The sequence below is a fragment of the Stegostoma tigrinum genome, chromosome 1 (assembly GCF_030684315.1).
Source record: "Stegostoma tigrinum isolate sSteTig4 chromosome 1, sSteTig4.hap1, whole genome shotgun sequence".
Lineage (NCBI taxonomy): Eukaryota > Metazoa > Chordata > Chondrichthyes > Orectolobiformes > Stegostomatidae > Stegostoma > Stegostoma tigrinum.
Genome location: NC_081354.1, coordinates 109987439 through 110012749, shown reverse-complemented (window position 1 = coordinate 110012749; position 25311 = coordinate 109987439). Strand labels below are relative to the sequence as shown.

The 25311-nt window shown below is 39.1% G+C and overlaps 1 protein-coding gene across 3 annotated transcripts in view; it reads left to right on the top strand.

Moving 5' to 3' along the window:
• dlc1 (DLC1 Rho GTPase activating protein) overlaps positions 1-25311 on the top strand; it is a 512227-nt gene that overhangs the window by 459904 nt on the left and 27012 nt on the right. For 2 of the 3 annotated variants that reach the window (XM_048532709.2, XM_048532700.2), the window contains exons 6-7: positions 19105-19176; positions 20701-20782. In XM_048532709.2, coding sequence (XP_048388666.2) covers positions 19105-19176; positions 20701-20782 — 154 coding nt within the window. Of the gene's footprint in view, positions 1-2473; positions 2814-19104; positions 19177-20700; positions 20783-25311 lie in introns of those variants that run through there. The other variant, XM_048532717.2, reaches the window with a different exon arrangement.

Genomic DNA, 25311 nt, shown 5'->3' with positions numbered 1-25311 from the left:
TAATACGTATTCCGGCAACACAAGTTGGCTATAATGCAACTGACAAATAGGGGAAAACTATTTCTAAAATGTGAACTTGTGTTGGCTATAACGCAATTCCATCAGTGCTTGGAGGAGTACGCATTGATATCACGTGATTGTTTTGTTGGGCTTTGTCCTGAGCATGTGCAATGTCAGCGCCGAAAGCATGTCTGCGTTGGCATAACACGATCATTGCACTTTCTGTGAGAGGCACAATACTCCTTTTTTTGCAAATTCTGCTGTGTTACCCACAAAAATGCAAGGACAAAGTGACAAGAATGTTAGCAAGAAGCATCTTGGTGATAAAAGTGTGAGAGGTGAATGTAAAAGAAAGACTTTAACCCTGGAAGAGTAGGTGATGTTATAAAGTGTTTTGAGTGTAATGAGAGAATATGTGATATAGTTCATGTAACAGGAATGAAGGAGTCTACCTTACGCACCATGAGAGACAATGCAGAAAAGATTAAAGCAAGCCATATTGCTGGAACAAGTCTGAATACTCGCAAATCTGTGGGGCCACGGACAAAGGAACTAGAGGAGATGGAGCAGCTTCCAAATGTGTGGATATGGATAGATGATCAAATGTAAAAGTGATCTGGGACCACTCTTTTCACCATAAAAGAGAAAGCCTTATCAATTTATGAAGATCTAACAAAAAAGCTGAAAATCCTGCAGATGAGCCTACCTTTAGTGCTAGCAGTGGCTGGTTTTAAGAACTGATATACTTTTCATCATGTAAAGTTATGTGGTGAAGCTGCCAGTGCAGACGAAGAAAATGCAATGGCATTTCCTCCCATATTAAAAGGTTAATTGATGAAGAAGACTAAAACTTAGATCAAATTTTCAATTTGGATGAGATTGGTTTATACTGGAAGCAAATACCATCTCGGTGTTTACTTTAGGTCAAGTGAATAATGGCAAATTTTTTCTGACCTTATTGTTGATGTTTTGGAAGAAGTCTTTGGAAAGTATTGCAAGAAAAAAATTTGATTTAAAATTTCTCCTCATTCTGGGTAATGCACCAAGCCATCATCCCACTCGTTCTGAAGCTTTCTGAAACACCAAAATGCTACTTCTATCCTCCAACACAAGCTCTCTCCTTCAACCCATGGAGTGGGGTGCAATAGCAGCTTTTGAAACTTACTGTTGAAGGCACACATTTAAGAGGCTGATTGCAGCCACTGAGAAGAATGTTCTTCAATTTTGGAAGAACTTTAACATCATGATTGCAATTGACATTACCATGGAGGCCTGAGGTGATGTCAAACTTGCTTGCAGTTTGGCAGAAGCTGCTCCCAGATATTTTTTCAAGATTTTAAAGGCTTTGCTCCATCAGAGGAGCTCCCAAGTTTCAAAGAACAGTGTGTTGATCTTGCAAAGCATGTTGGATTTGAAGAAGTGGAGAGTGCAGATGTTGAAGACCTGCTTGGGTCCCACTGTGAAGATCTCTATACAGCTGATCTACAACAATTTGTCGCTGTGAGGGAAGTGGAAGCTGGAGATGATGAAGTTGTAGTCGTCCAGAATGCAGCACCATGAGAGCCTTCCATTTCTGTTTTGTCTTCTATCCTGAGGGAAATTGAGGAGCAGTTGCTGTGCTTCCAGGGCGACGATTACAATGCAGAACATAACAGGCTAGCAGTTCATGGAATAAGATCTTATTTGGCACCCTGTGAACAACTTCTTCATGAAAGAAGAAAAAGGGCAAAGCAGCAAAAGCTGGATGTCTTTTTTCAAGCTCACCTCCAAGAAACAGTCAGAAGACAATTAACCACAACCGTCCACTTCTGGATTTTTTCGCCCTAACCCTGAAACCACAACTACGTCAGAAGGTAATGATGATGGTGATGACCATCAGCCCCTACATTAACAACTGAGCAACCTCAAAACCTCCTCCCCCATCAAGTCATCTTGGCATTTTTTTTCAAGCTAAGGTGTTCAATTTACCTTTATTTCATTATTAGATATGAATAAAACATTTATTCAAACTGTGCTATCCTTTGTGTTGGGTTTGAGTGTTTTGTCAGCTTTTTCGAGTGATTTTGTTTTGGTGGTCTGCCCCTCAACCTGCTTTTCCCATAGGCCCTGTTATTTCTCTAGCGCGATTTTCTGCGAGGCAATGTTGCGCAGGATCGCTACTATCACGTTATAGCAGAGTCCCCTGTACAGTTCTTGGAGCGTGGAGATGTGATTGAATGATGTGGAATGTGGCATTTTACAAAGACGGTTATAATATTTGCCGTTGTTGGTGTCATAATATCAGTACGACTCAGTAACTAAATTGAGTGGTAGTGCCTGCGGTTTGGAAGGTGCAACTGCTGTGTGCAGGGGGGCGGGGGAGGTAAATGGGTTGGGGGGGGGGGCAGTGGAGCTTGTGGGAGCACGGGGGGGAGTGGCTATTCTGCTGAGATCGAGCGCTCCGCTCGCTGCTGATCAGAAGCAATGTGAGCGTTTTGGAGGCTCTGTGCAAACGTAGTGAGAGATTGACATCGAGATTTCTTTAACCAGTGCTGCAAACGGGGGCGGACTCCGGTATTCTTCGAGAGACAAGAGTGCCGGACCCTGGGAACATGGATGTGCATCATTTTGTGAGGATTGGGAACGTTTGTAACCGACGCTGAAAAATAAGAAACTTTAAAAGTTTTCAAGGACTTCCCACGCCCTATTTGAGGCTACCAATTTTCTTGTCTGTGATCGGTTACTGAGAAGCCAAAGCGACTTTGTCCTCGGCCAGAGTTGAAGCCGCCCTAACTGTACATTGATGTGAAAACTGGAAACGATGATTTTAACACGTAAGCATGCATTGATTTCTTTGTCGTTTGCCGTCCATAGTTGTTTAATGAAATATAGATGGCGAAGTGACAGAGAAACTGCAGTGAACTAAATCTTCATTATTGCCTTGGGATTGTACGGCAGATGAACTTTACTGCCCACTGTTTCGAAATGTGATGAGGGTCTTTGAGAAAGGAGAGAGGGGACCGTATGAAAAACATTAATTTCAATTTTCCGTCAATTTCTTAAAAGTGATACTCCAATGTTACACTTTCACAGAGATTCCTAGTCATTTAATATCCCCCAATTGCAACGGGAAAAGGAGACGGACGGGGGTTGAGTGTGACTTATGCAAAATAGTGTTTGAGACCTGTACTGTGAGTGTGTGTTTTCTTTTTCGGTTCTCTGTCCCTCCTCGGGTTATTCGTGTCATTGTGCGGTGGGAGCGGGGATGGGGCGGGGGGGCTCGGATGGATGTTTGGAGCTGAGCCCTCAGGGTGAAAGATGTCACGATAAGAGGGATCCGGAGCTGCACGTCCCACTCGTCCCCGGGAGAGAGGGAGTTCTTGTTGGGAAGTTTGCCGGGCGGTGTGGGGGTGGGGGGGGGGGGCGGTGTAATGAGTATAACAATGTTTAGTTTCAGCTTTTATTGAAATGATTTTGCTTTATTTTAAGACAAAGGCGCATTTGTCGTTTTACCTAACGCGCAGCAATCTTAGTTCCATTTGCAAAATAACGGAATAGTATTTTTAAGAGATTTATTTAACAAATATAAATTGCAAAGCCTGTGGGTGAATGGTTAGATATTGCAGTGGATTCAGAGCTGATTTGCTTACAGGACAATACAGATTGAAGGTTTTGCCTGGTGTTCTGGTGTGATTGCTAAAGGATGTTGTACAGGACGTTGGGGGGTGGGGGGGGGAGCGGTTAGGAGGAGGAGGAAGAAATGAAGGGGTCGGCAGGGGCTAGGACCCCGCGGAGTCCTCCTGGTGGCCCGCAGCGTCTAAGTCGGCGGCGGTCCCTTTGATCCCAGTGGGTCTGGCTCCCCCCGCCCGGCCCTTCCTCGGTAGCCCCGGGCCAGAGTGAGGGCTGGCGCGGCCGCTTCCCCATTGACCCGTAGGCTCTGGCCTTTCCTGCCCTCCCTTCCCGTCACCGATGTACCAGTGGTGGGGAGGGGTCTCCACCTGGGGGCTGTCTAATTTCTCAGCTTGGCCACTTGGGACTAATATCTCAAGAGCAAACTCATGGTCTGTTCGTCCACTGTCCAAAGAATGCATTCAGGTTCTCAGCGTGTGCCCCACTCCCCTTATGCCTGTGGAGCAAGTTCTGATTCAACATCATTGTCCCATTCACACGTACCTAATGAGTTTGGCACTGGAGAATATTCTGTACCATGCAAAAACAGGAGTTACTGGAGAAATCCATCAGGTCTGGCAGTATCTTTGAAGAGAAACTAGAGTTAACATTTCAAGTCTGGTGACCCTTCTTCAGAACTGAATTCAAGAATTGTGGGATTTGAATCAATTAAAATCTGGGATCAAGAGTCTGACCGTGAGGCAGTTGCTGATTGTTGGGAAAAAATAACCCATCTGGTTCACTAATCTCCTTTAAAGAGGGAAATCTACCATCCTTACCCAGTCTGGCTTACACGTGACTCCAGACCCACAGCAGTGTGGTTGGCTCACAGCTGCCCCTGGGGCAATTAGACTTGGACTATAGACACAATGGCCTGGCGAGCAACATTCACATTCCACGAATGACTCAAAAATTGCACAACCTACCCCCATTAGGGGAGCACCAGATTCCATTCCAACTTTGTAGTAAGCTCACTGTTCTCAGCTAGAATGATGCTAGAAATATTACCACTCATACTTGAATCCTGATTTTAGAGGAAAGTTGTGGAGGGTGGTCTCACTCGCTACAAAGTGAAGGCTGCCTTATTTGTATTAGGACAAGGTGGCAATTGGCTGCTTCTCTTTCCCTATGGTTGAACAGTTTCCCATTCATTCCCAGCCTGATTAACACTTGATCCAGGTACTGGGTGCTGACCTTTGCTGTAGAACTTTGCATAGCAAGGCCACAAAGGATTTCAGGAGAGGAAGTGAACAAAATTGACAGGAAAAGAGCAAAGAAACAGAAATACTAGGAAATTGCAGTCAGCAGTGGTAATCTCTTTAAAAGATCTCTTGCATAACTGACATAATTTGAAAGCATGGTTCAGTTGTCACCTTTCCAACATTGAGAAAGCTCCCATTAGTTGTATTGCCATTAGAAATTTCTCTGACAATCCGCAACAAGTCGGCAGCGTATTTACATGTATTTGAGAATGCATGCACAGAATGTTAAATTCAAATCACTCCAGTGCGGTGGAAGCAAAGAACATTGTTGCCAATGTCTACATATATAGTTGTGTAGCACAGTGTATCCATTAATATAAATAGTTTATTAAAGTGAAAATGCCATTCAAGCACTTACACACCCCTTGTAATTAAGTGGCAAGACAGCATTGTTCACTTGTCATTAAAATTTTCATCAGAGTTCAACATTACATCATTTCCGCATGAAGTCTTTTTGACAAAATCAAGCAACTTTTCCAAGCCTGTACCATGTATGTGTTCTGAACACAGATGATAGATGGTAGAGCACCACCTTTAAAAATTGTTGGCGTCATCCATCTGTACATGAGCAGATGCACTCACAACATAGCTAGTGCTGAGTAGGTTTTCACCTTCAAAAAAAAATTAACCTTTTCACTTTTTAAAATATAGGGATGCAGATAGGTATGTCATTCAAGGTGTTCATTAAAATAAATGACTTTTTCCTTCCCCATTCTCTGTCAGAGCAACCTCAGTTGTTGCTGACAACACGGCAACCTGCTACCTTAAGCAAAACAATTGATGATTTGCTGCAAAAGTACTTTAGGTTGTTTTGGCAATTTCTGACCATGTTCAGAGACGCCCAGTACTTTGACAGTATTTCTGTACATTTGCATGTTTTGCTGCACTGAGCAAGTGAGGTTGCTTGTGGATATAGACAAGCCTTTACACCCCCAAAGCAGTGCTGGTACCTTTATAAAATTGCTGACATTTTTAGCTTACTGTACAATCTCATTTCTGTACATTTGCACTGATTCATTATGGAAGTAAAAACGATCAGCCAAGCAGATCAATCTGTACCCTTACCTGAATCAATAATCAATGAGCATTGGTATAAAATGTATGTTCCCCAAATAAATCTCCACCACAGCCATAACAGCTCATAAATAATTATGTGGAACAAGAAGTGAGTTTCTAGATAAATGTGTGGATTATTCTGTTGGATAAAAACCAGTAATTTTGATTCTGTTGAATGTCAATTATGACTTGTTTGAAATCACCAATTGTGTATTGGTTCATGAGTAATATTAATCTAGAGTACTGTGTGCAGTTCTGGTCGCCCTTTTACAGGAAGGATATTATTAAATTGGAGAGTGCTCAGAAAAGTTTTGCCAGGACATTGCCGGGAATGCAAGGTTGGAGATGTAAAAATAGAATAGAAAAGCTGGGGTTTTTTTCCTCCGGAACATAGGAGGTTGAAATGTGACCTGATTGAGATTTATAAAATCATGAGGGGTATAGATAAGGTGAATGACAAGTGTATTTTTCCTAAGTTGGGTGGTTGAAAACTAGGGAGCAGATTTTTAAGGTGAGGAGAAAAATTTAAAAAGTACACAAGGGACAACATTTTTATACAGAGAGTTGCTTGTCTGTGGAATGAACTGCCAGAGAAAGTGGTGGATGCAGTTACAGTCACAACATTTAAAAGACATTTGGATAACTTCATAAATAGGCAAGGTTGGGAGGGATGTGCGCCAAGCACAGATGGCTGGGACTGGTTTAGTTTGGAAACATGGCCCAGCATGGATTGGTTGGACCAAAGGGTCTGTTTCCATGCTGTATGACTGTACGACTGTATGACTGTATTAGTTAAAAGTGCAGTAGGACCTGTATTCACACCATCATTATTAGAGTCAGTGTTGGTTTGCGTGTGACTTAATTACATTACATAATTTTTTTTCAGAGTTTGATTTTTTTTAAACAAAACTGATGTATAATTCTTATTTTGTTATTTATGACTTGTCATGGATATACTATATTGTGCATGTAAGCCTTGGGACTTCTCATCTGCCAGTTTTTACAGTCTGTTTATGCTCATTCCAATGATGGCAGATGAAGGCGATTCCACAGTATTGGCTTATATCTCTGGAATAACACTTTTTTTTAAATGATGAGAATTTTATAATGTACATAAAGTTTTAGCATTCTTGATGTAAATACATAGAACAGTATTGCTTTTCAGAATAGTGGTGATGTTAAGTATCAGTTGATGGATCAGCCTGATAATCGTCTATGCACACACCTTCAGTCACATGGATGGATATATGGCTGGCTTTGTTTTTATTTAGTGACAGTACAGTGTCCTCAGATAAAAATAAGTGCAAAGATAAAGGGCAAGCAGGTTAGTTAGAAGCTGAATGTATAAATCTTGTCACCAACACAAGAAAAGCCCAAGTTGCCTGTATGTATTCAGTGAGTCCATCTGGCCTGCAGCCATCATAGTGTAGATAATTAGCAATAGCTATCTCCATTATTTCTCTTAAGTTTGTGTTTTCAGTGTCTTCTTTCAATATGTAGCAGATGGCTGTGGCCTCCTGTAGTCTCCTGACCCACCTTATTGGTAGAAGGAATTTTGAGACAGATTAAAGTCCTGCACATGCGCAAGATAGCTCAGCAGATGCGATTCGATGTCATTGCCCGATCACTTGTGTTTGCTCAGGATGCATCTGCTGGACTCTGCTTGCAATTGAGGCTTTTTGTTTTCTACAGGATGGTCCAGCATTGTAAACAGGAGTCTTATGCTTTATTTTGCCTCTTAGCAACAGGAAGACAGCACAGGAAAGGAGGTAGAGCAAAGATCCTGAATGGCTCCAGACAATATTAAACACACCATGCAACATGCCAGACTCATCATGTCTATAAATAACATGGAGCCAAACAAGTGCTGTAACAATTGATGCAATCATTGTTTTTCACTTGTATAAATACATGCAATCAGTCTCACATTAGACTCAGATAGTTTACTGGACAGTGGCAGGAACTCACCTTTTGTTGTACTAGAGATTGCACCACTCTTAATTTGGCCCTCCAAATTACATATAGCAGAGGTACATGTGAAGCAGCTCACTAACTCTTGTGTTGCTGACAACTTTACAGATGACAATTGTCACATTTTTAAATCTGCCATTATCCTGAATAATAGATGGTTGTGTCACAACATTAATGAACGCTGATTGTCATCACAACAATTATATTTTTCAAAATATAATAACTAGTGACATTGATCTTCTGCATAATTTCGAAGTGATATTTATGAAGTATTACATAAAAAGTTTAAAAACTCTTTTAATCATAATTAGTTTGTTTGCTTGACATCTTAAATTCATTAAAGCATCTCTAATTTGAGATTTGGTCTGTGTACCACTGTTTAATGCTAAAGAAAAAAATATTTTCAAAGCTTTTTGTCTTGTATTTAAGAGAACAACTGGTTTAAAAAAAAGTACCAAAGTAATAAGGAAACAACATTTATACTGTATAAGAGGAGAGAGCTGATTGGTTGGCAAGTTTTATAGACAGAAAAAAATTGCACACATACTGCTTCAGGACATCAAAATGGGACACAACCAGTATCTGGTTTATTTCTCAAAGTAATGTCTTTAGCAATGAAAGCCATCCTGCCTGGTTTAAAGTTTAACAAAGCTTGGCAGCTAACTGTCATTTGTCTTTAACTGGTACATTCTCCATGGCAAAGCCACTACCAATCAGAGTTAAATTCCCAAGCAATCAGCACTCTCATTTAGTATAACCATGATTTTCCCTTTATTTTGGTATTTCTTTCAAATTGTCCTGAAGAGAGCTGAAAAAAGGCTTTGGCAAAATGTCACATTTTCACAGGAGTACTCAAGCCTATACTACCAAACAATAACTCACCTATAACTTCATCTGACAAAGGAGCAGCACTCTGGAAGCTTGTAATTTCAAATAAACATGTTGGACTCTAACCTGTTGTCGTGTGACTTCTGACTTTGTCCACCCCACTTCAACACTGGCACCTTCATGTCAAACTTTATTTTGTACTCAGTCTAGTTTTCCTCATTTCTGTCTTTGGTGCTTTTAAATGTTTAGCCATTCTAAATGACATTTTTAAAAAGACAAGTAATTAAATGAGGAAATTGAAATGAGTAATGATTTTCAGTCATAGTTAATGGCTTCTTGACTTGTAAGACCTCAAACCAATTCTTTGTCCCAAACCAGTTCGGTATCCCAACTGTTGTATACACTATGTCATGTTAAACATCAAAATTGACATGTATTTATAATGTTTGCTTACAAGTTAATCTTCCCACATCTGACAGAGTAAAGACACAATGTTTATTAAAGGAATTCATTAAATTACATTTGCACTGCTTTTCCAAATGCCTGATTTACTGTTATTGCAGAATTGACAGAGTAGTGCTGAATCTCGGAAATGTTGCTCTTTTCCCATGGACACGTAACAGTTTAACTTGAGGATGTTGTGGTTTAAACATCAGCAGACATTCTTGGCAAACCACATCCCAGCCTGAGACGTTTCTCAATTTGGAGTCATCCAATGCCTTTTGTCTGACACTGCACAATAAATCATTTTACCTGCCTACTATTATGGACAATGCTAATGGTAAATCATTTATAATTTTATGAATTAAAGATAGCTTTGCCTATTGATGTATCACACACTGGCAAAATCTAGAGTTATAACTCCAAGACTACTTGCAAAACACATTTTTTTTAAAATGCTATATATTTACTCAAGATATAATAAGGAAATTGCACATTACTGTAGTGCATTGAACAATGAAGCTGCCAAGACAACTCTCTCTTGAACTCCATGATTTCAAAGATTAAATTCTTCAAATGACAAATGACCTCCACCAGGTTAAATGTCCCCCAAGTAATCAAAATGTTTCCCATATGCTTCCTAGTTTCAGAACATAAAATAGAACAGCAGTAGACAAATTCTGAGTGAATTTAACATGGAATGCTACAGGCTTTGAGACACATAATTCATGCAGGTTTGCTCAAAATGAATGTTTCCCCTGGATTCACCTGTTTGTGTCAACCTCAAAGCTTGTGGTCTTTAAAGAATGTTGTTTTCTAACAAAACCTACTAACAATATTGAAACAGTGAAAATCAAACATCATGCAGTTAAGCTAACTTTCAACTGCTTGCAATATACGAAAATAACAGAGTTGGTTTTATCTTAGGAATGTTTTCTCTGCCCGTGATAATGACTTGGTTTACAAGATGTGCCTGTACTTGCTTAACACACAAGTTAATGGACAAAAACTGGATGATTTTAAAAAAGAATGCATTAATATAAATATGGAGTTTTTTTTATAGCACACAATCTTATATGTAGATTTTGCTACAATAATTGAAGCACTTCACTGAAAATATAGTCAAATGAACCACTTTGAAACTAGGATCCTCCTGGACATTTAAAATTGAGGTATGTGTTACTGGATCAATGGATGTAAACAGTGCTGATTCATTCATTTTGTTTTTGGGAAATACATTTGTTGATCATAATGTTCAAGAATATAACTTTGATTTGCTGAAGGTTTTCTGTCCTGTAAATTCATATCTATTGTATCTCAGTTATTAAAACATATATTTACTTGGATTATATAAACTTAAGTCACACCATAACGTAGTCCGGACAGTGTATATCATATATGTTGCTAAATGGTGGATATATTGCTGACTCTTGGCTTATTGGAAATGTTTTGAACTACATTTTCAAAGTACCTTTTGGTCAGTTGTGACTGAAAAGCACAAAGACCCATTGTCATATGTAAGAGTCTCTGAAGTCAAGCTGATTTAAAATCAGTACAGCTGGAGTTCCTGTTTAATGTTCAGATTAAACAGTCTGTTCCTATAAGGACATACTGCACGACCCCATTGCATGGATCCAGGGCAACTAAGATTGGAGGACTCAAAGCTCAGGGATCTCGAACTGTGCATAAGAACCGTTAACACTTCTAGAGTTTAACATGTTAAAGCAGTGCAGCATACCGGCTCAGAGTTCTGTTCTTCCTATTGCTTATCCAGCTTGTGTGATGTAATCAATGAAAGGCATTGGTTTACAGGCTTCTGTGGAACAGCATACAGTGAGTTAAGTCTCTAGTAATGACTCATGAGTGAGATAGAACCATGATGACCATAATTGAATCAACAACCATTTCTGTAACATCGGAAATGATTACAAGGTATTTCACAGAGGTATAATCTAAAGTTAGGATCTTGAATTTGTTAAGGCGATAAATATGATAGCACTTTCTTATTTTACACTACCTAAATTTGAAGAAAACAGGACAGGGACTTGAATGTCTACTGCCGGAAGTCCTGACTCAAAATATAATTTGTAGAAGTATCTACTTTTGCCAAGTTTTTTTGTATAACTTTATCAAAATATTTACCAAGCACTTAATAAAAAAGACTGTTACTTTGGTATAGCACAAAGAATCTTGTACGCTTTGTCAGGCAGAAGTCAAGATTCCCCTTTACTAGCAGTCTTTTTTCTCCTTTTCCGAAGGTACTGATCCCTGTCAAGGTACTTTTTCAGGGCCGGCCTTTCAAGGGTTCCGCACACTGTTAATTTTGTTAGTTCATGTTGACATGCTACTGTGGAGAGCATCACAACTGAGCCTGATCCTTACACAGTGAACGTCACCAGACGGTAACAGGAGCAGGAACCTTGGTGCATTTCTCTCTCCCTCCCGAGGCTAAAAGTCACAACTCAAGGATTTCAAATTAATTAACACAGTAGCAATCAGCAATAAAAATGAGCAAATTCTGAAATGGTTGGAGGTGTCAACAACCAAAGGAAATAGTTTATTATGACAGTGTGGAGAAACATTGTGAAATACAAATTTTCAGAAAATTGAATCTGATACAATGACTGAATTTTGTCATTTACCTATAGTATTATTCCACTAAAACCAGACCAAAGAACTGTGATCAAACCCAGTATGATAACTTGCAGTAGGTATGTGCTTTGAATTGAGTTCCTTTGACAGTAAAATGTCTTGCATTGCCCTCTTGGAGGGGGGAACTTCAATATTATCTGCAGCAGTTTAAGTCGTGTAGCGGTTAGATGATAATGTCTTTTGATGTTAAATAGCACTGATTCTTTTGATTCTGAACAGCCACCCTTGTTACTGTCACCTCATTGTGATAAGCAGATAGTCCAAATTGTTACATTGAGATCCTGTGAGCTGACTTTGACTGGCTTTTAAACCATTTGTTTTGCATGTTACTGTTATTACACAGTTTGCTACTTTTCTTAACAGAGCCATTACAACTGAGAATGCTTCTGAATTGCCGACAAATAAAAACAAGCCTTGTACTTGTCAGTTGGGACATTTGGGTGTTGCTGCTGCTAAAATGTTTCAGCAGTTCTTTAGGCAGTACTTATTACCTGTGGCACATGAGGAGACGATGCCCTTCTGCTAACCAGCAGCCGAAAGGACAGAGTGGGGAGAGAAAGGACAGAGTGAAAGCACAAACTGTTCCAGCTTCTGAGGGCATGAAATACAACAGTTTGCTGGAAAGTAATTGAAAAAGAAAGAGCTCTCACTGAAATCTTGTCTCTTTCCTTCAATAGAAATATTTAACTTTTTTACAGTTTTTGAAAAGAAACTCCCTAAACTATACAATAATATAAGAATTGAGTCATTCACATTACGGTTTTCACTCACGGTCCAGAGATGTGCAGGTTGAGTGGGTTGGCCTCGCTAAATTGCCCATAATGTCCAGGGATGTGCAGACCAGGTGGATTGGCCATGCAGGTTCATAGAGTTGGGTAAAATACTGTTCGGAGGGTCGGTGAAAACTTAATGGGCCGAAACGCCTCTTTCTGCGCTGTAGGGACTTTTTTCTATTGTATATTTGCTCACTTCTGACCATGAATTTTTCCCTTTCCTCTAAAATGATAGTCAGTAGAGCAGAAATTCAAGGCCTTTTGGGGCATTTGAACACAACTTGTGCACAAATGTGCTATAACAGAACCCAGTCACTACCTAGCCTCGTGGGGTGTTCTGTGGGACTCTTGGAAGGGCCAAAATCTCCACCTGCCCCACATTGCTTGAAGCAGTATCAGTGGGGTTGGGATAACAAGGTGTAGAGCTGGATGAACACAGCAGGCCAAGCAGCATCAGAGGAGCAGGAAAGCTGACATTTCAGGTCTAGACCCTTCAGTGGCGTTGGATCGGGATTCCTAGTGTCAGAAAGTCCCACATTTCTAACCCTTGGAAAGACCTGTCCTAGGATTAGACGTGGTGGCTGTCAAATTGCATTGGTAAGGTCTGCCCGTGGTGTTGGTAGTGGTCAAAGTTTTTGTTGGATTTTGAGCAAAAGGAGGGGAATAGAGGGTTCCTGTTTGCTCATTCCAGGGAGAGACACGGCATCTTGCAGGAGCCAGTTGCCACCAACACATTTGCCAGGCAGTTAAATGCCATTGTCATCTCGGTGGAGGAACCTCCTACACCGAAGTTATCAGTAGGCTCAATGCCTATGTAATTTGGGACATTGTTGGTTTACACATTATCTGGATGTTGTAATTTTGCTGAAAACAAAGCATTTTTCTCAAACATTGAAGTATTACTCACCCCAGACCCACCTCCATTTAGCTTTGGGCTGAAGGCATTCAATCTGTGCTGGTGTAGTTTGAGATTCTATATCACCGTTGAGATCTGCAGATTACAACATTAGTTCCTTTCTGAGAAGATGATGAGCTGTAGCTGTGGAAAGCTGTGTCTGGAGGATATTCGAGTATTCACACTTTTTAAGAAAATATTTAGCTGTGTGACAAATAAAACCTTAATCTGAAAAAAAACAGTGTGATACAGAACCTTTTGTTTGAATTAGTAAACTTAATTTACTTGCATGATCTAATTGTAATTATGACCTTCTTGTATGTGCCTTTTCATTACATTTTGTTTTCAGTCCCTGAATGACAAAGGCAAGGATCATTCTTGCAGCATACCCATGTCTTACACAAACAAGCCAGATTATTTATTCCTTGCGACGTTGTTATTCTTTGAAGTACTGAATCCCGCCTGAAATATAGATATTTAACTGCTGACATCCTACCTAAAGACCATTCACCAGACGTAAATTTGGCCAGTGAGAATCACAGAATCCCTGCAGTACAGACCACTTCAGTACAGATCAGGCCATTCGGGCCATTGAGTATGCATCGAAACGCCGAGGAGTGCCCTACCCAGACCCACTCCATGCATTTTCCATGGTCAGTCTACCAAACCTGTACATGGTTGGACTGTGGGAGGAAATCGGAACACCCAGAAAATAAAATCTAGAGCTTCATATTAGGAAGGAAAGCAGCATTGCTGAAGTTTAAACTCCAGAAAAGAACGCATCTTCCAACTTGGCAAATATTCATGTGGAACTGAATGCTTGAAAACTTCCCGATTAGGTACAGTATTCATTTAACCAAAGCATTGACTGGCTGTTCAGATTTGACATTATCAGTAAGGCAGAAAATAAATGCCAAAAAATGTTTCAGTTGGTCAACTGACTGACAAGTAGCATTATCACCAGAGGAAAGCTTTGAAGAAATCAGGAGCTGTGAAGCAGGAGATATGGTTGAAGTAGGTGGCAAAATGCTTCACTTGCTCGTGTCTGATGAAGCTGTATGTTCTGCTCCAATGGGAGGAGTAAATGTGGTCAAGGCTGGTTAAATGCCAGGAATTCATAGTAGTTTGCCACCTGTGCTGTTCGGTTTGACAATGTGTGAAAGAGTAAGCTGTGATCATTTGGCAGCACACTGCAAATCTGTTTGAAGTAATCCAATGCAGGCTCATTCCTTGCAGTCAGTTTACTCTGTAAAGCCACTACATTTACCAGTGAATTTGCAACTGCTTGAAATTTTATGTATAGGTAATAAATTTGTTTTGCCTGCAATTGATGATTAAATCGCTTAAATCAGAGTAATTTGAAGCTGAAGTGGTTACATCAAACAAAATTGAAATGGTTATGAGGAGAGGGAGAGTACTCACACTAGTGTATTATTGCAATGCCTAATTGCAAAATAAATTCTTGTGTTCTTGACTTTCAATTTTATACTAAAGAATCTTAAAAAAGCAGAAAATTATTACTGAAATGAGAGAATAAAGCTGAATGCCTGCAGCTTTTGTTTCAGAATAATATTGAAATTGTTTGAACAGTTGTATAAATTTAGTAGCATATTGTTTTACAATGTAGGAAGGATGACTGTATCAAATTGTGAATATTCTGTGTGGCATTTATCGATTGACCACTTCAGATGAAAGATATTAAAACAATCTCCAGTGCAGAGATTCAGTAATGCCTCCGTTTCCTGGCACTTGGTGGTCTTTAGCTGCAAAGGTACAATGCTTACTAGACATTCCATTCTGGGAGACTAGCACTGCCAAGGGATTGTGAGACTTAGTGATTTAAGTCTCTGAATGCAGACTGTCAGTGCTGGTTACTGCCTTGAAGGAAGTTTCCTTATTCTGTGAAGGGACCTTTGGCGTTTCATTATATTAACATATTAAAAGATTACAAGTCCTCAGTCATGATCTCGTGTGTGTATACAATTCTAATAAAGTACCAGAAATCAGCACAGGGTTATAACGTTATCCACTCTTTAAGGGGAGTCGGTGGTCTACTGGTAATATAGCGATCCATGACACTAGACCAATGCTGTAGGGGTGTGAGTTCAAATCACCACCATGACAAGTTGAAAAACTTGGATTCAGTGAGAAGCTAGCCTGATGGTACCCTTCCTTCCTGACATGTTAAGCATTTTAAAAAAAATGAATCCCACTCTAAAACTGTGGAGGCAATAGTGTAGTGGAATTATCACTGGTCTAGTCATCTAGGAAGTTGAGTGATTTGCGTTCAAATCCCACTCAGCCGATGTTGGAATTTAACTTCAGTAAAACTCTGGAATTGATTACCACTAATCATTGTAAAAAAAAACCCTCTGGTACACTAATGCACTTTAGGGAAGGGAATCTGTCATCCTTACCTGGCCTAGCCTCTATTACCGTGTCTGAAAATGCTGTCTGAGATTTTTTTTAAATTTTCCCGTTAAAGCTACGTGTGCTAAAGAAGTTTAACCTTCTTACCACTGTTACTATTTGCTGAAACAGGAGTTCCTACTTACAAGATGAAAGTTAATCAACATGTCACAGCTTAAGACATTAATACCTGAAAATATATTTGTCTACAATGGAGTAACTTCTATCACCTCCAAATTGCAATTATTCAACATATGTTAGTGAAAGCTCGGTTAATACTAATATTTGAATAATTGTAGAGATTGGAACCAGGTTGACCTTTATGATTACGAGATCATTTATTGGCACAGGTTAACAACCCCAATCAGGAAAGTCCTGGCTGACCGATGTAACCAGGAGATGACAATCTCCTAAGTTCAGGGACTGACTCCGAGCTGCCAGGCCACAGCCAGTTTACTGTGCACAAGTAAATAAAGGGTGACTCATTGTTGGGATACCAGCCTCTGTGCAGTTATTTCAATAATCAAGTAATGACAGTTTGACTCATTCAAATTTCCCCACAAAATTGCAATATTTTGTGTGTATCAATAATTTAATGCCCCCTATCTATCAGATGTAACAATTTGAATTAACTTTCTAGTTTCATTTTCATTTTCAAAATCTTGAAATAATTTAACGTAACAAATAGCCATGTAGAATAACGGAGGCTGAAGAAACAGTACAGTTGCGCAGTACCAATAGATAGCAATTTGCTTTCCTACTCTTATTCAGGGATTTATCTCAAAAATGTTTCACATTTAAGAGAGTAAAGCCATGAATGCTAAGCATGAAGGAAACATTTAAAAACAATGTGTGTTGGTTCAGAAATGAGACGCACAATAAATAAATGCAATTTAAGGAGGATTTTAAAAGCAGACGAGATGGAAAGAACTGAACAGTGTGGCAGGCCTGTAATGACTAAATTAGGGGCTATCAGTAACAAAGAACTGAAAAGCAGAAAGAAGGTTACATAGAACATAGAAAAGTACAGCACAGTACAGGCCCTTCAGCCCACGATGTTGTGCCGTGGAATATTCCTAATCCAAAAACAAAATAACCTACATTCCCCTCAATTCACTGCTGTCCATGTGCATGTCCAGCAGTCGCTTAAATAAGGTTGGTATCAGGAGTGAATGGAACATACAGGATATGAAAAATAGGCCAAAACCATCTCTCCAGAATTTTCCATAATGTCAAAAGAGAGAGAAAGCCGATACTAGCACTCTGACCCAACCCCTTGGCTCGATTCATCTCCAGACCCTACTCCTCAGGAAGGCTAGCTCCTTAAAATGGGACTTGCTGAATTTCTATCGAAAACCACGTTTCTGAGAGGCAGACAGAGAGGGGAGAGTCTCGTTTTAACTTTGTGCACGTGAATAGGATTTTGACAAGTCTGCAGCCCCATCTAACCCCAGGCAAATGTCAGCAGCAGAGAATTCCTGACATCTATAGCCCACTTACAAGACTGAGAGTAAAGGCTGAATTTGACTGGAAAATTACATCTCTTACAATGAGATTGAGATTATTGGCATGACTGTGTATCGTTTATGTTTAACACCGTTAGGTATATTATTATCATTTCCTATATTCTACCACAAAATCAGGAAATCATTTTCTATTCGTCATGCAAGACCTGTTGCTTCTTTGAGCCAGGTTATCACTCCAGGAAAAAAGAATAAATCTGCATTGATATGGTGCCTATTTGGAGAACATCACAATTGATTACTTAACAGGACAGTGACTCTGTTGCAATCATCTGCACAGAACAAGATGTCACAAGTATCAAATTGATAAAAGGCCAGATCACCAAAGTTCCTGCTTATTTTTAAATGCTAAACATTTTTTCCAGGAATTTACAGTGTTACCAACACAGCTGAGCTGACATTGAATACAATTTAGAATGTTTAGTGCAAATAAATGTCAAGGATTGATCAACTACTAGAATTTGACGGCCAGATTTAGTATTCTACATTGACTATCTGTAGGCCAGCTTTCTGTATTTCTGCTGGTAGAGAGAGACTATCATCACATTAAACATATGGACAAGCATATGGACGTACATGGAATAGTGTAGGTTAGATGGGCTTCAGATTGGTATGACAGGTCGGCACAACATTGAAGGCCGAAGGGCCTGTACTGTGCTGTAATGTTCTCTGTATGTAAACGTTCAAACAAAATCTGAAACAAAAGCGGGAAGTGGTTCCGAGGAAAAATCAGCAGGTCTGCTAGCATCCAGAGAGAAACACAGTTCAGATTTTGAGTTGGATATGACTTCTTCAAAGTTGAAAGGGATTAGAAAATGGTGTTTTTTTATATAGTTTAGAGAGAGGAGGACTGAGAGGAAGAGATGATGAGGTGCCCAGGCAGAAGACAAAGGGATTGTTAATTGTGGTGAAGCAGGTAGTGGAGATGTAAAATGTTTGTAAATTAAAATGTGAAAAGGAAAAAATATGTCCGCAACACTGAGAGCAAAGTCAACATAATAGAAACAAGACACTATTACATGTGTGGGGAAATGTAAAAAGAAATGGAGGGCTTACACATATGGACTATATTGGGATCAAAACACTGCACAGATGCTGCCCAAATCTACTGAGTTTCTCCAACACTTCTTGTTGCTATCATCCTATTGAACTCGGTATAATTCAAATTCAGGTACGAGAAGTAAAATGACTGTTTTAATGAAGAAAGGGTACCAGCTTTTTAAAGATAAATTAGCCATTGATCCCTGGTACACTATATCTTGATTTTAAAATTCCCATCCTTGTTTACAAATTCCTTCATTATCTCATTCTGCCCTGTTTGCAGATGTTTCCAGCATGTAATCCACAAAGATCTCTGTGCACCACTGGTGGGCATAACTTTAGCTGCTGGATCTTAGTTTGTAGCATTCCATAAAACTCACTGCCCTTTTATCTGTCTTGTTTTACTTTAAGCCTGTTTAAAATCCATCTGTTCAGCCAAGATATTGGTTTTGTGACCAAACATCATCTGCTTGGCTCAGTGTCATTTATTCCCCTGATAATGGTTGTATTGAGTGTTTTGGCCTTTATACTATGTTAGAGACACCAACAATTACAAGTGTCGTTGCTTAGTTAACTAACTATGAATATTTTGTTCTCCTTTTTAGAGATTGAGGCCAAGGAGGCATGTGATTGGCTGAGGGCTGCAGGCTTCCCCCAGTATGCTCAGCTGTATGAAGGTGAGGTAATATGCACCATAGTTACTATTGAAAGTAACGTGCAACATTTGAGTAAAATTGTGCATCAGACCAATTTTTTCAGTCTTGTGATAGATTTTACATGTATGCTTGAAAGACACTTGAAGCTTCTCCTTTTACACCACATTTCTTCTATTTTAATTCACTCAAACCACAACTGTTGCTATACATTGATAGCAATTATTTTATTGCCTAGGGGATATTTCTGAAGCTTGCTTTTAAACAGCCTTCTCAACAAGCCAGTTCATCAAAAAGTTTGTATTTTACATTGTAATGTTCCAGATGTTTAAACATCTATAAAATGATAGAAGTGAAAATATTAAAGGTACATTTTTTTTTAAAAACAGCTTTAAATTAAACTTTGTACCTCTAAAGTATATTCTTGACCAATTATGGGAAAGAAAAGTATGTAAAAAAAAATGGGTTAGGCGTACTACTTATGGTGGCTTCCACAGCCGAGAACTCTCACTAGTTGGAATCGCATATGAACAATGTGCCAGAGAAACTATACCTTGACAAGATAGCAATGCTTCAGGAGAACGGAACAAAAATGACATTTTCATACACATTTTCCTCGGGAATTACAAGACTTGGTGATTGGTTTTGTCAATGAAACTGATTGAACCGAAACATATTCTTAAAATGTTGTTAATGTGTTTTTTTTAATAAACGCTCATTACTCATGCTGGAAGACAATTCAGTTATTACAGAAAGATTAAGCTAGTTTTGTTGCTTTAGAATATTTCTTTTGGCGGGAAACTATGATTTCTGTTTTCCTTATGCGATTTGTTCCTTGTGTCTGTTGTTATCATTCAGTTTTTCTCACTCACTAAGTGAGCTTAAAAGATCCACACTAGATGGAAAGTGATCCCACAATAAGTGTAAATTTATCTGGCGCAATTATGGAAACAAAGGCACGAAAACACCACTGGGAATAGTTTTCACTTAATTTCTCCATACCACAATAAGATTAAAACATATACAGCACTGTATGGATTCTTGATCAGCGGTATCAAATTGTATTTAATGACACTGGATTAATAAGCCGAGGTCCTGAGTTCAAATCTTGTCAAATCAAATGAACTGCAAAAGTAAATTGGATAAGTCTGGTACTAATGGCCAATTGAAAGGCAATGAAGTGGATGAACCAGAAAGACTGAAGATTTCCAGCACCTTTGCTTGTGCTGGATCAGATGTGCCCTACTGATGACTTTCAGCTTTCTAATTATAATAGCAAGTAGTTTATCTCTACTTCTTGCTCTCTCTCTAGGTGAATTCCTTAGATTTAAAATCCAAATTTTATCATATAAACAAGTATTTTCATGAAATCAAGACAATGACATTCTGCTTATGTTTAAGCAGAATTTAATCTACTTATCTTTGGGGTGGGCAGATGGTTACTTTTTCCTTGTTTCGTAGTCCAAGAAATTTACTATAGAAAGCTGCCTCTACTTAGTGTAAATTACATTTTGTAACATACTTTCCATTGCTTTGATTATGCAATAGATTCTCTGTTCCCCATTGACATTTCTTCAGTGAAGAGGGATCATGATTTTCTGGATCGGGATGCAATTGAATCTCTTTGCAGGTAGGTGTTGGTTGTTTTACGAACCCAAACCCCTACTCAGTCCACTGTCCATGGCAAAGTGCTCTTGCCTAACTTGAAAACAGTTTATTTATTTGGGGCAAATCACATGTGAAGACTTTCAATAATGCCACAAGTATATTTTACTCCTTAAAATGTTAACTGCACTAACCAAAGTCGTTGATCGGTCAGCCAATATAATATTCAAATATCCGCATTTTTGGAAATATCAGTAGGATGAGAGGTTTTGAAGGTAAAACAGAAAATACTGCAGTAGTAGGTCTGGCAATATCTGTGGGGAGAAAAACAGAGTTAATGATTAATACCAAATATGATTTCCCAGAACTCAAAGGAAGCTTCTGTGTGTCCTTTGTAACATAGGTGCTGCTTCATTATGTGCTGTGTATTTTCATAGTGAGTTAATGTGTCATAAAAGTGTATATCTGACTCTGTATTAGCAGTCATGCCTAGATTCTACATGTTACTGCCCTTCCCGATTGAAGAACACCACATGGTTTAACATCTACAATTATCAAAACGTTTTTGAAACATTATTTCATATTATCAGTTAGAATTTCTGTATTAGGCAAAAAAACTAATTTAACAATTGAGAGTTAACATGGAAGAGATCCGTTTGGAGAAGCATTTTACATGGTGGTTACCTATCAGACCCCACATCTCCACTGCCATCACCCATCAAGTTAGGCCTCCTACCTGATAAGTGAAATCTAACATTTAATCTCTTCCTCGCCCCACAGACTGCTGTGTACACCGCCAATAGAGTGCTGATATTTAAACTATTGATGTCTCTTGATCTGTAGCCAGGAATAAAAAGATTGTCGATCTCTGGTGATTTATATGGAGCCAGCCACTAACCAGAGAAGTTGATAGCTGATGTTGTTAGAATGGCTGTCTGGTGAACTTGTAAATTTCAGGAATATGTCGGGTCTATCAAGCCAATCCCACTAGTTTCAGTGAAGCTCCAGAAATGTGGGGAGAGATTAAATTTAATGTCTCACATCAGGAGTTTATAAAATAGACAGAAGAATAATCTGGAGAAATAATTTGTATTGAAACCACTCCACTCCCAAAACACATGCACCTTAATAGTCTGACATAATTTCAGAATATCACTTAATGGCAAGAACCTTTCTACTGCTGTCATAAGATTTTACAAATTAACTGGAACACTTTTGAATTAATGATTCTGTCAACAGATTGAGCAAACAATCCCAATGATAAAGCACTGAGATACTTTGTAACATTTATAAGAGAAAGTGATACATTCGATAAGGGATTACATTTTCACAAGTGTTGCTCACCTGGCTTTCAGAGAAATGTGACTCATCTGTGCTGTACATTTTGTTTTATTTACCTTCCTTGCCTCCATCACTGTAGACTCTTGGCTTATCTCTCGCAGCTGACAGAAGGTTTGTGAGAATGTCAAAGCACAGAAAAATGTTTGAATTATCAAAGACATTCTTATCAGGCAGGCTGTTCATTTTTTTGTTTCCCACATCAAAGTAACCAGGGCTCCAAAGGAGTATGATTGCACAATGCAAGGAGACAGTGGATGTAAGTCAGGAAAAAGCAGCTACTTGTTTTTATTAGGTAAAACGTAACCTTAGTTCCCTTGTAAAGATTGCTAGCAATGGTGAATATTGAACATTCTGATCCTCATCTGAAGTAAGAACTAGATTCAGAAGTAAATAATTTATAATGCAGCGAGAAATCACATGTAAAGTCTGAAAGGTTACAGTCAGAGACACTTGATAGTGTGATGATCCACAACAGGCCGAATGTCTGAAAATAGATAATATGTAATTATTTCAATCTGACAAGAGATGACTTAGAACTGCATACAATGTTGGTGTGCCTAAAACTTACAGAGAGTTGTCCATGACCCAGTGCTGCAGACTAGAGCCATCCAAGGTCCACGACTAGTTGAGAGACCCACTAAAATTTGAGGAAGTTGCTGTGACGGTGCAATTGGGAAAGGCCATTCTCTAAGGGTCTTCAGCAGCTGGAAGCTATGAAAATTCCATGTGATTCCATGTTCAACATGTAATGACCATGGTTAATGCTAAATATAATTATAAGCATAGTGAGTAAAATAGTGTGCTGGAAAATTTATATAATGTCAACTTAATGTGATGCACTTTTAAAGATTAGATAAATAAAATACATTTTAATGTTAAAAATAGCGTAGTAGAATAGAAAGAAAGCCATGCACAAGGATAATAGAGAAAGATGGATTGACACAACTTTTGGATGCACAGTGGAGATGGTTATTGAGAAATCAAGGCAAAGGGTCATCACTCATTGTATATGACTCTACAAATGTTGAAAAGAGAAAAATGAGATGATACAAACCAAGAACTATTAGTTACGTTTCACCAATCTTAGTTTTAAAATAATAAGGAACTTGTGAGGAAATTTAAGAGAGAGTAAAGTGCCCCAGTTTTGAGTTTTTGAGTTGTTGAACAAACCAAATTTAAAAATGGTGTTGGAGTTTCAACTCATACAAGAAGAAGAAATATGTATATTTATTTCAAAATTTGGAAAGAATATCACTTTGATATCTTACGAACAAGTCATGTGGAGATTTGCAAGTGTGAAATAATTGTATTCTATTGAGAGAAAGCTAATAATTAAAAGCAAATGGAAAAAGTTTGTATTTAAATGAACAAATAGTACATAAATAGAGAAGAAAACTAAAGCAAGTGTTGGTCTAATTGATAATCGAAACCAAGGAAATGATGTAGGTGTCGAACGAATATTTTGTGTCTATCTTGCATCACCATTGAAAATGCGTTGGGGAAACTGTTAGACTTTCTGAAAGACTTACAGATCCCAAATAGATGAGAAAGGAAGGGGCAGCAACTGTAATTGATACTTTGATTATAAAATTAAAATTTCCTTAGCTTCTGGAAAGGTCCCAATGGACTGGAAAGCAGATGTAGCACCTTCATTCAAGCAAGGACGGAGATAATAACCTGTAGACCACTTAGCCTAGCACCTGCCATGAGAAATTGTCAGAATTTATTCTTAAGCAGGTTACAGAAGAATACTTAGAAACTCTTAATGCCATTAGGCAGAATGAAGATGGCTTTGTGAAATGGAAATCATGTTTAACCAGCATATTAGAGTTTTGATTTGGCAAAAGCAAGGTGGATAAAGGGGAACCTGGTATGTGGTGTAATTGTATATTCAAATTGCATTTGATAAGGTGCCACATCAAAGGTAAGAGTGCACGGTGTAGGGGGTAACGTATTATCATGACATATTAGCAGCACGGCGGCTCAGTGGTTGCACTATTGCCACAGCTCCTGGAACCCAGCTTCAGTTCCACCCTTCGGCAACTGTGTGGAGGCTGCACATTCTTCCCATGTCTGCATGGGTTTCTATGCCTGTTTTCTCCCACAGACCAAAGATGTGCGTTAGATGGATTGACTATGTTAAATTGCCAATGGTGTCCAGGGATGAGTAGGCTAAGGTGCATTAGCCATTGGAAGTGTAGAGTTATGGGATAGGGTAGGGAGGTGGTTCATGGTGAGATGCCGTTCAGAGGATCGGTGTGGACTTGTTGAGCCGAGATTCTGTTCTGTTCCATTCTCTTCTGTAAAGGTTTCCAAGTTGTAGCTGGTGGAATGCCACAGGGATCAATGCTTGTATTTCAATTGATCACATTCTGTATCAATGACAGGGATGGTGAGACCAGATGTGTCTTATCAGCGTACATGGACTCTCTGAACAGCCGCACAGCTTAGATGAAACATTGGTAAACATGAGTAGGTAGAGAGTCAACATTTCAACAGAAACCCTGATGAAGGGTTTTGGCCTGAAACGTTGACTTCCCTGCTCCTTGGATGCTGTCTGACTGGCTGTGCTTTTGCAGCTCCACGTTTATTAACTTTAGCCTCTGTCATCTGCAGTCCTTGCTGCCTCGATGAGTTTGCAGAGGGATATAGGCAGGTTAAGTGAGTGCGGGAAAGAAATTGGCTGGTAGAACACAATGTGGGAAAATATGAAATTATCCATTTTGACAGGGATTGAAGAAAGGTGTGAATTATTTAATTTGAGAGATTGTAGGACTCTGTTACTAAGTGTTCTAGGTGTCCTTGTACGTGAATCACAAAGAGTAGGTGCGCAGGGACACCAATGATTATTGCAAGATAATGCAACATTAAAGGTGTTTTCTGTGGCTGTACAGGGCCTTGGGGTATGGTTTGCTCCTGAAAAAATATAAAATCATATTTGGAGCAATCAAGGAAGATTCGGTCTGGGGCCGATGTTACAAAGAATCATTGAATATGTTTGGTCTATGTGACTGGACTTTAGAAAAATGTGAGGTGGTCTCATTGAAACATACATGGTCCTGAGGGTACCTGAGAGGGTGGATTCCAGAGAAATGTTTCCTCATGTGGGGGAGACTAGGGACTGGAACACTGTTTAAGGTGGATAGGAGAAATGTTTTCTCTCAGAGGTCGGTAGTATTCTGAACTGTCTTTCCAAGAAAACAGTGGAAGCTG